The 11764-nt window shown below is 38.9% G+C and overlaps 1 protein-coding gene across 1 annotated transcript in view; it reads left to right on the top strand.

The window, feature by feature from the left end:
• Window positions 1-11764, top strand: part of MYO1B (myosin IB) — an 83110-nt gene that overhangs the window by 25085 nt on the left and 46261 nt on the right. Inside the window, exons 5-6 of the mRNA XM_010152385.1 lie at window positions 4057-4103; window positions 6680-6743. Of these exons, the coding sequence (XP_010150687.1) occupies window positions 4057-4103; window positions 6680-6743 (111 nt within the window). The remainder of the gene's footprint in view (window positions 1-4056; window positions 4104-6679; window positions 6744-11764) is intronic.

Here is an 11764-nt window from a genome sequence, read left to right as displayed (position 1 = left end):
TGAGCTGGATTTGAAAACTCTATCAGTTGTTTAATTGCTATTTGGTGTCCAAGCCCATAGATGCTTTCTGTGAAGGCAACCACAAGATTTTATTCAGTTAGGGAGAGGTTTTCTTGAGAATCTGGTCCTTCTATGACAAGGTGACCCGCTTGGTGGATGAAGGGACTATGTGGACATTGTCTACCCAGACTTTAGTAAAGCCTTTGACACTGCTTCCCCTGGCATTCTTCTGGAGAAACTGGCTGCTCGCGGCTTAGACAGGAGCACATGTCGCTGGATAAAAAACAGGCTGGTTGGCCAGGCCCCAAGAATTGTAGTGAATGGAGTTAAATGCAGTTGGCGGCCAGTCACAGGTCGTATTCCCCAGGGCTCAGTGTTGGGGCCAGCTCATTTTACTGTGTTTGTCAGTGATCTGAATGAGAAGATCAATTGGACCTTCAGTCATTTTCCAGACAACACCAAACTGGGCAGGAGTTTGGATCTGCCTGAGGGTAGGAAGGCTCTTCAGAGGGAACTAGACAGGCTGGATTGATGAGGTGCGACAATGCTGAGTGCCGGGTCCTGCACTTGGGTCACAACAACCCCCTGCAACGCTACAGGCTTGGGGACAACGGGCTGGAAAGCTGCCCAGCGGAAAAGGACCTGGGGTATTGACAGTGGCTGAATATGAGCCAGCAGTGTGCCCAGGTGGCCAAGAAGGCCAACAGCATCCTGGCCTGCATCAGGAACAGTGTGGCCAGCAGGACCTGGGCAGTGATTATCCACCTGTACTGGGCACTGGAGAGGGTGCACCTTGAATCCTGGGTTCAGTTTTGGGCTCCTTACTAGAAGAAAGACATTTTGGTGCTGGAGCATGTCCAGAGAAGGGCGGTGGAGCTGGGGAAGGGTCTGGAGCACAGGTCCTGTGAGGAGCAACTGAGGGAACTGGAGATGTTCAGCCTGAAGAAGAGGAGACTGAGGGGAGACCTTATCGGTCTCTACAGCTACCTGAAAGGAGGGTGCAGAGGGGTTGGGGTTGGTCTCTTTTCCCAAGTAACAAGTGATAGGACAAAAGAAAATCACCTCAAGTTGCACCAAGTGATGCTTAGGTTGTATATTAGGAAAAATTTCTTCACTGAAAGGGTTATCAAGCATTGGAAGGGGCTGTCCAGGGAAGTGGTTGAGTCACCATCCCTGGAGGTATTTAAGAGATGTGAGGATATAGTGCTTAGGGACATGGTTTAGTGGTGGGCTTGGCAGTGTTAGGTTAACAGTTGGACTTAAATGCCTTTTCCAACCTAAATGATTCTATGGGATGAAAACCATTTCCTTCATGAAACGAGAGCTTAGGAAGTTAGGTCATGTTTCCCAGACTACTCCTGCTGCTCTCTAAGGGCGTACCCTTTCTTAACTCTGCCTTGAAGATGCTTGGCTGTACCAAAAGGCTTAACTTCAGTTCAGGCCCTCTGATTCATTTCCTCCCAGATTATATTATTATAGTCTCTAGTAAACAAACAAGCTCTGTAAAGCATTATTTTTCTTTTAGGGGGAAAAAAAAAAGTGAAGAAATGGATCTTAGAAAAAAACTAAGGCAATCCATATGCATGCCTGTTGTTCCCTGAGACTTATTGTTCCCTGGGTCTGGTGACTCTGTTGGCCCATCTTCCTGACAACTGTCTTTCCTACTCTCTCATGAAAGACTTTTCATTTTTTAATTAGTCATTTTACTTTAAAGATGTTTGCTGCCAGAAACAGGATCTTCTCTTTTTCCTGGATATAGGATATATGATCCTCAAAGCCTGCGGTTTTGTCCCATTGTCTAATAATTGCCTTCAGAAGTCCCTTGTTTAGCATTGACTTATTTAGGTCTATTGTGTTGATTTCTGGCTTAGTCTTTCCCACAGTGCGCTATGCTGTTGTGGTGCCGAGACTCATGACTGCTGTACAGTAATTTTGCTTTATGACTAGATGACGTGCAGAGTTTGTAACACTGTTGAACGTCAACGTTTTATTTATTGCCTAGCGATCTATACGTATATACAAAGATTTGGAGACCTTAGGGAGCAAGCATCCTATGTATTATACATGTGAGAACCAGGGAGAAAAATTTATAAAAAAGGTAAGGGAAAGAAACAGTGGGCTGAGAGCAGTGGTGAGAGGATGAGTAAAATGTGGTGCACAAACCAAAAATTGTAAGCCAAGGCTTGTAAAGAAAGGATGAAATGTTCAAATGTAAGAATAATAAAAATGCTGGATAAGTCTTTCTTTGATGATTAGATGTTTTCCACTTAAAGCTGAATAGGAGGTTTGCAATCTTCCCTTGGTTTGAATTCCCAGCAAAGAGCTGGGTTGCTTTTACCACTGTCCCGGAAGGCAGATTTCAGATACAGACAGGAATAGTATGAGAAGTACAGAGGCTTTTCTTGCCAAAGCTAGGTTCCTCCTCAGGGACTGACAAATTTATTGGATTTCTTTTTGGTTTGTGAATCTTTGTTTTAATGCAAGAGGAATATAGTAAGCTTACAGAAGAGAGCCTTATCATTTTAAGGTATTATTTGCTCTCCTTGGTGCTGTGGTAGCTGCCTATTTAGCTTTTTGGAAGGTAGGATATTGGATTATTCCATGAGGCCACTGAGCAAGCCTGACTGCTTATATACATTTTAGACAGAAATTAGGCATTTGTGGTTAGATTTATTTTTCTTTGGTTATGTAGTTCTGTTTCAGTCGAGCTGCAGTACAAGAAAATGACATAAATGTTACATATGCATAATTTATCTTACGGGATATATTTGTTTTTAATGTACAGTTGCTACTGTAAATTAACTTTTAGAAACAATGAACTTAAGAGAAAACCCAGGAATGTGTTTCGTGCTTTATAATAGGACATTTGTACTTGATTCTGTGCAGTTATAAATGACTCTACTGTTCAGCACTCTGTTTAAGAAAAAGCAGCTCAGAGATTTGGTTGTTGAAAAGATGATTTATTGCAGGGCATAAAGATTTTAAAAACAATTCTTTCACTTATCCTTGGCCTTCATGAGCAACAAACTTGTTCTTTTGGCTTCAGTTCTTTGATCAAGAATAAGTCTACTCATGCAAGTTTGTTGGAGCCTAAAAGCATGTATTTATTTCTGTCCAAAAAACATTGACTTGACTTGATCTTTGAAAATACATATGCTATATAAAAAAACACTGGAATAAATAAAGTCTCCTGTTGGAGTAGGAGCGCACCACTTAATAATGCAGGGTACACTCCTGATTGACTCAGGGTGCTTTGACATTGTGTGATTTTAAGAGCTTGAATTGTCCTCTACTCTGAGTTCTTGTCCTGCCTGTGTTTGAAGGTGGTGGCTGCCCATCTGAACATGGCCCTGGGAATTCCTTTCTTGGAAAGTTTTCATTATCAGAAAATGTGAGCTAATGAAACTAAAGCCAAAGCATTCAAAAATCCTAATTTAGGTCAAGCTGAAGAGAATGTTTTAGACTTTCTTTGTAAATCGGACTTATTTCAGCTGATCAAAATTCAGCTTAAACTAGGATAAAGGTTTTGGAATAGTGTAAATACATCTGTTTCAAAGCCTTGATTAAACTGTCTCATGCAAATATATTTTTAAGTGTGACAAATTTCTTCAGTTGTGGCCTCCATCTTTTACCATCTTCATTTCTGGAAACTAAGTTTCATTGCTTTCTCTGAACTGAAGAGAAAGAAGTATTTCCTATATTTAAAGTTATTTGGGTAATAAAAATTTAAATTTGATGATTCAAACGCCAAGGATATATGCTCGATCCAGGTTCAGTTTTGACTTGGAACCATTTCCTCCTGTATGTTTTTCTTTCACATTTTTTAAACAAAGCGTGTTGAGAAGAAACTCTTTGGACTTCCATAAGTGTGTTTTCTCATTTGTGATCGTGTCAGTCACACTCTGTCTATCCCCAGTGGCTGATACCCATGCAGTGAACAGGGTATTGTTTCTCAGAAGTCTATGATTCCTTTAAATATATGAAGAGGAGGAGACAAATTATCATTTAAATATTTTTTTTTACTGACAGATTTGGTTTGTTTTTCTCTTTCTCCAGCTTTTGGAAATGCCAAAACTGTGAGGAATGACAACTCCTCTAGATTTGTAAGTATTTTCTTCAAGGGTGAGTTTCTTTTATGGGAGCATGTTACGTAGTTGGCTCTGTCTGTTTTCCCCCATATTAGCCATCAAGGCATCTGTAAGGAGGAAGTGAATAATTTGGAGAGAGAACTTTCTTGTAGTTGTCTGAGAACTGTGATGTTTGGAGAAGGCAAACACCTTCAGTAGCAATCGATATTTCATTTTGTACACTCAAGCATGTTCTCCTTCCACAATGTGTTAGTAGTGCATTATTAGCAGTCACCCCTGTTTTTAAAATAGGCTTCACCTCCTTGTCAGAAACCCTGTTTTGTGATGTGGGCATAGAGTTCTATGGAGAATCAAAGTAGTGGTTTTAAAAAAAATAAAAGGATGTGACAGTCTGTGACCGGATGAAAATTTAATTACAGCGCAGCTGGATTCTTTAATTTTATGGCACTGATGACCTTAATGTCAGTGACCATGTGCCTAACAACTGCTCTGCTTAGCAAGTCAATCTTTCTGCATGGTCTCATTTTCTATATATATGTATATACATTTTTTTTTAAAATTCCTACTTCAGGTTCTTATTTTCTCTCGATGATGTTTCAACTTGTGTTTACAAGTTTAGTATTAATATAAACATTCACAATGTGACTTTTTTGCTTGAATACTTTATAATGAACTGATTAAATTTTGAGGGTTTTAGCATGAAACTGCATGTGAAATTAGAGACATTGACAATTGCAAAAAAAAAAAAGTTGAAGCTGGAATTGGGAGATTCAGAGTGTGAGTATTCATCATAGTTTCTCCTGCTAAAATCAGAAGACTGAATTCAGCTTTCCAATTTGCTTACTTGTGTCCAGAAGAATAATACAGAGTGCAATGTGTAAAGTAGACAACAGAAAACAGATTAGTACACTGGAAAAATGGCGTGCTGCAAGTAAAAGCACGTGGATAAAGGCCTGGGATATGGTGACACTGGAGAGCAGCTTTTTTTCCACGACAGACTTGTCTCCCTTTCCCTCCAGATTCTCGAGGGTTGATTGCCCCTGCTTGCAAACCGGGCAAAGGGTCTCCATCGCAGGCCCTGTGGGCTCCACAGATGTCCATGCAAGCAAGGTCAGGGCCAAAATTTGAGGCACAGTAGAACATTTTTTTGAACAGAAAAGGTTGAAAAACTTCAGCTGTCAGAGATGACATACTACAGAAAGGAGAAGGAGACAACGAAGAGGAGAGGTGCTGTTTGTGAACAGAAGTCCTTCCAGGACAAAGTGCAATCAACTAGTATTTTGCCTTTCAAGTCCTGGCTTATAAACACAAAGCTAAAAATACTTCTGGAAACATCCAGCTGGCCCAGTCCTTGGGAAGTTAAAATTTAATTATCTGATTTAATTCTTTATCTCAGAAATTTGAATCAGCTCAGAATTAACTTCAAACAAGAAAGTACAAGTACTGTCCTGTCTAGCCTGGCTCAACTGCCAGCAGGGAGAAGAATAGAGTTTTAAGTAGACTCAAGCCAATCTTGACAAAATACCCAGTAAATTAGAAAATATCTCTGAGGGAGTCAATGTAAAGTGCTTGGTTTTTATGTTCTGTAATTAAAATCAAAAGATCTCTTCCTAGACGCAGTGATTAAGGAAGTATAAACACCAGGCTCCTCTTTTCAATAGGTTGGCTTTGTCCTCTGTTAAGTAAGCACCAGAGGGTGGTGAGATCATTTCTGTGCCTGGCTTGTGGAATTGGGTTGAATTACTACCAGCAGTTTTTTATCTTTGTAAACTTCCTTGCCAATGTGAGCTGTGCTGCTTTTGCCTTTTCTACACAGTATGGGTCTGTCCATTTTGTCACTGTTAAACGTAGCTCGTACTACATTAAACACTTGTCACATAAATTAAAATGATGCAAAGACCAGAGCAATCTTCTGCGATGTGGAAAAGTCAAACAGAAGTCAAGGGAACACACTGCGCCAGTACAGCTAAAAATGAAATGGCTTTTGCGGTGGCAGTCTGTTAATTGTTGCCTCTGGTCTCCTGAGTTACGAGGCAAAGAGTTCAGTGGGAAAAATCCATCACTTCTACAAGGCAGGCACGCGCTTAGGGACAGGCACCCCACAATTACTAACAGTGATCGTTGCCAGCCCGTCCTCCAAGCCAAGCTGAGCGGCTATCCTTCAACCGCCTTGATTCACGCTCTGAGCAGAGCCTACGCTGAACAAATACGTCTGTGTGGAAGATAACTTCTTCCTGCATTCTTCTGTTAATAAGCATAGTAATACCTACATGGCCACAAGTATTGTTTGGAGTTCTGCTGAAAGTTTGTGTCACGTGCTTTTTCTTACATAAACTTCGAAACTGAGCGAATTACTGGGTGGCATTGCAAAACTGATTAAAGCTATTCTCGTGAAAATCTCTGGCTGTGATAATGCAATTGTCTTAGCAGCATTGAATCATTTTCTAGTTTTCACAGTTCGACAGGCTGTACAGGAGGTTGCCAGATTGCTCTTTTAGAGTGTAAAAAATGACCAACCATCATCTTAACAAATGTTTTGACCTGTTTTTCTTAAACAGAACTTATAGTCTTAAAATATGTTGCTTTCACAGGGAAAATATATGGATATTGAGTTTGATTTCAAGGGTGACCCACTTGGAGGAGTTATAAGTAACTGTGAGTATTACTCCTGCTATCAGCAGATTAACAGCTTAAAAAGTTTTTTTTCAAAAAGGAAGGTGGTTAAATTATTGAAAAGATCAGCTGCATCTGACTAATCGGATCTCTCTCGATGATGTGATAAATTCTGCTTTTTAGTTTTACTGTTCTTTTGGTGCTGAATAACATACCTTAAGAGTAAGTGAAAACAGACTTGGAGAAGTAAGCATGAATAATGAATCAATGTACTCTAGTGTTTAAAAGGTACTGAGCAATGTGTGTGGGTTCCTATAGTCTCTGAAGCTGGTAGCAGATGGATAAGGGTATCTGGGGCTGTTTTTATGCTTGAATCCCTGGACCAGTTATGTTACTTGATTTGATGGGCCACGTATTTATGACAGATGATGTCTGAGATAGGCTGTTTTGTAACTTGAAAGTTCAAAGTATGCTGGAGAACACCAGGAGGTGGGTATGTTTATTTGGAATCAAAGCACTCTGTACTAATTTTAACACATCTCACAGTATAGGACAAGGCTTCTCATGAAGCCTTGTACTCATGAGAGAAGATGAACAGCTGTTGAGTTTAGGGAGGGAAAGGTGGCCTTGGAGGTTGTTACTTGATGTGAGGATGCTGCTACAGAATCTATAGCAAGTCAGAAATTTTAAACAGAGCTCTCTTGGGAAGAAAGAGACTGGGAACTGAATGCCAGCCCAGGATGCTTTGACTTGCTTTCCTTTTGAGAGTTTAAATGCAGCTTTTAAAAGTAATTGCTCTTCTGTGCTATATAAAGCTATTTTTGTTTGTTTTTCTGATTTTTAAAAAGGGATGGAGGAGGGCAGTGAGTGACTATACTAGGTATCGCAGATCTAGCCTTGACCTCTCTTCTCACTCAGCCAAATTCATCGCTCTTTCTAAAGACTGACTTTTGATTCCATCAGCATTTTACTGGTTGTGAAATAATGAGAATCATCCAAGGTGAACTGAACTCTCCATATACAACATAAACATTCTAAAACATTGTGAAGAATTTTACACATAAATAGTGTTTGGGGTTTTTTTTCAGAGGGCAAACATTTTTTCTGGACTGGGTCACCTTTTGGAACTGTGCCTGAAAGAGCATGATTTTTGTGACAGAGTACGCCTTGAAGCTCAAAGCAGTCACAGTTTAAGTGTTTATGGCTATCTATTAACTTTGACTTTTGGCAGTCAACAAAATTATAGGCCAAACATAGTGTATTCATCAATAGTTAGATGTGAACAAAAAGGCTCTAGCAGGATAACTGTGTTGTTTGCTTCTTTTTATTTCACATTTGAAATAGATACATAAAAATGAAATCTCTTTTGTAGAGTGGACATTCATCAGGTTATCTTTGAAAATACTGTGCTGAGTCATCTATTTAAAATCTTATGTCATATGAAAAGTCAATCCAAGTAGTTACTCTGTAGTTTATCTGCCTTACAGATCTTTGTGTGTTGTAATTATAACATTACAAGTAATTATAATGATATGATGACATGTAATCAAGGGCAAACATACTTCTAGATCTTCCTAAAAGATGACTATTTTAAGCATTCTCCCTGTTTTTTCACATTTAATAAATATCTAATAGCCAAGAGATGAACTGAAATTTAGAAACAAAGAGCTTATGTGTGACCCCCGTTGTGGAAATGTTGTTTCTTGTTGAACTGTGAAACACCCCATACTTGTCAGGGTATGTCACAGGTAAATACTGAGTTCCTGTAGCTGCGTGCTAATATATCTCATCTTCGCTTTAATGTTCACAGAATCTGGTAGTCCATTCATCTCTCTTTTTTTTAAGAGAGTCTGAATTCCGCACAGAATTTAAAGCAAGTTTGTTGCCTTGCCTTGGATCTTTTCCATGCGGCTGCAGTATTGCATTGCAGCAGAAATGTTTCTGTTGTGAGGTATCACCATTCTGGAGATATCGACGCCTTAAATTCTTTTACACCACTTACAATTTACTCTGGGTTTAGTCATATTTAGGATTTGTTTTCTTAATTCATCAAGTAGGACTTCAAGTAGTGCTGAAGTTTCCTATCCTTAAAAGGGAAAGTATGATTAGTTTGTTCATAAATATTCTTTGCCTTCTGACCATCTGTTGGTTAGGTGTTAACATGATGTGAAGACAATATCGTACTGTTTTGATTGAACTTTAGTAGTTGTATCTGATGAGCTTGATTTCCAAACATCAATGAAGATAGTGGGCTTTTTGGATCGCAGCCTATGTCACCAAGCTGTGTTTCATACCTGTGAAGGGCTGGAAGCAGACATGGTGAGCATCTAGCTTATTTGGTGGCAAGAAGTGCAATGAAGATAAGCTCCTAATTTTATCAACCTGGTAAAGATAAGCAGAGACCCATCAGACTAAAAGGTCTTGTTTGAGATGGTCTGGTCTGTGCGACGCTGAAATGCTGTGGAGTCAAGCTGCCCCTTCATGTAACAACTCTTGCTATTGTGAACTTCCCTTGGGCCATTCTCTTGGTACCCTTCAACGAGCTTGCTCTTCTTAATGACAGGGGTTCATCTACAAGTGAACCTTGCAGGGGATGGAGCTAGAGGGTAAAATTACCATGACAGTGCATACTGCATTGTCTGTCTTGTCCAGTTTGTGGTGAATGTCCACTGGCTTCTGCAAGAGCTGATACATCTGAAATGTTTTAATGTGCCGTAAATGGAAGGGTAAATCTTCTGAGTGACATTAGAATGGGAATAATAAAATGGAAGGGATTGTAATGGAAGAGGTTTGTAGCATCACTTAAGTCCAAACTGGTGTGTTACAAACAGGTGAATTGCATTTGCATTTCCTCTCTGGAACTGCGTATGAGGAGTACCTGCTCCTTCTGTCCTCCACAGGATGTTTATGGCTGCTGCTGTTGGTAGTGAACACTCTTATCAGTGCTTATGTGCTCAGAGGGTATTTTCCAGAGCACTTGAGAAGAAAAGCAGTTGGAGTGTTGGGTAATTAACTTGCTTTTACCCAGGTGTAATACTGCAGAAATAAATCACAGAAGCCATCAATATTATTCTTAGTTTTCCATTTATTGTAACTACCGTGTTAGCAGGGATGGGAGCAGGTGAAAGAAGAATAGTAGTTTCTTTTCCACCTGTAATTACAGAATAAAATATATTTTATGAAAAATGGGTATGTTTGTTTTCAAAGTAATAGGTGCTAATTGCAATAGCTTGTGCAACTCTAAAATAGGACTCTCTGTCCACGGATGCTGCGTCTGATTTGTACACCAAACGATGTTTGCGTGTGTACTTGGTTTCTTAGTTTTGTGACCAGTTTCGTGTACACTTAATTTTATGGTTGAAACAGTTTTTCATGGTACAGTCTAAGATGTTTCACACTTGCCTTTGTTTAGGCCTTTTGAAAAGTAGGGATCTTGTGATATCTTTCTCAGAATATTTGTAAGCCTTTAATTTTCCCATTCCACCTTTTTTCCTGCTGAAAGATGCCTAGATTTTTAGCTTCAGGTGAGCTTTCCTACTCTGCCTAAGCCCTTCAGTGATTTAATGATTAACTAGAAGATAACAGTGGTGTAGGTGAAGTACAGTGTAGGTGATACCTGCTCTTGAAAAGCCATTTATAACCAGCACAGGGGACTTAAGGTACAAATAACAAGGGATTAAGAAAGGGCCCCATTTTGCCATTTTCTCTACAAACATGAAAGAAACCCATGATGTTTATCTAAAGCATCAACTTTATTTTTAAGTTAGCTAAGAGATAGTGATAAATTTACAACTTACTCTTCTCTCCAACTGGTTTGTTCATTTTCAAAGAAAAGTAATTACCCTCTTGAGAAACCAGCAACTCGGGTGGTTGATTGTCATTATGTGAGTGCTGTTTGCAATGTCCTTTGCTCAGGGAAATGTGACACAAATTTTACAACTAGACATTTTGGAAAGAGATACTCATTCTTGTTGATTCTTTTACTCTTAACTTGTTCCAGCATCTCCCTTGGTGTTTCAGTTAGCACAGTTGCCGCCTTTTAGGCAATTCTGTTGCCTAAATTAGGAAGTGTTTAAAAAAACCCCTCCAACGCAACCAACAACAAACAACACAAGATGTTTTTATTAGCTCATTTGAAACATCACTTATCACTTGAGCAATCAGGATTTAAGACTCCTAAAATTGTGCAGTTGTTTTTTCACTGCATGTACTACCCAGATTGTAGATTTTGTTTTATACAATTATGGATCATTTAATTCAAGAGATCATTATTATAAACTGGATGGGAATAATGTGAAAAAGTTCCTGAGAAACCACTACTGTGTTTTCATTTTAAGCAGTGACTTTGATGACAGCTGAAGAATCAAAGTAGGAAAACAGAAACATAATTTAACATAATGTGGGTGTAGAGATAAGCTTCTGTGACTAGAAAATACTCTGTAATTTGGCTGGACAGCTAAAAAGTTTTTTGGTCATGGCCAGCTGAAGAGACTATGACTAAAACAAACTTCTAGATTATTCAGAATGTACCAAGGCAGTATTGTTTTTTGTTTGTAGTGTTTACTTCTACTTTCTTGAATGTTGATTCAATTTCTAGTATATTTAGAGAAACACAAATATCGTAATTTTTTCTGCGTCAGTCAAGTTCAGGGGACAAGTAACTGAAAAAAAATAAGGTACATTTGTACATTAATGTTTACAGAGATATTCAGCATCGACGACTTTTTTCTTTCATGTTGCGTTCGGTCGAATGGTTTAGCAGGATGCTTACACACATCTCTTGCATTTAAACCAGCGTTATCAAGGAATAACAAATAATCTTCAGAACCTGAGGGAATGTAGCGGGATTGAGTCATCTTGATGGATATTAAAACAATATGATTTAAGAAGTATTGCCAGGTTGGACCTTTCTAAAACAATTTAATTTTTACAGTTGCTTTGATAATACACATGTTAAATGCTTCATTTTAAGCAGAAGCACTGTTAGATGATGCAGGAAGAATAGCTAATCCATACATACACCATATGTAGTTCTGTGTGTTCTCTCTAGATAATTCTGCATA

This window comes from Eurypyga helias, unplaced genomic scaffold (assembly GCF_000690775.1).
Source record: "Eurypyga helias isolate BGI_N326 unplaced genomic scaffold, ASM69077v1 scaffold10100, whole genome shotgun sequence".
NCBI classification, from domain to species: domain Eukaryota; kingdom Metazoa; phylum Chordata; class Aves; order Eurypygiformes; family Eurypygidae; genus Eurypyga; species Eurypyga helias.
The sequence above is the reverse complement of the archived record's forward strand: the minus strand, read 5'-3'. Positions and strand labels throughout refer to the sequence as shown.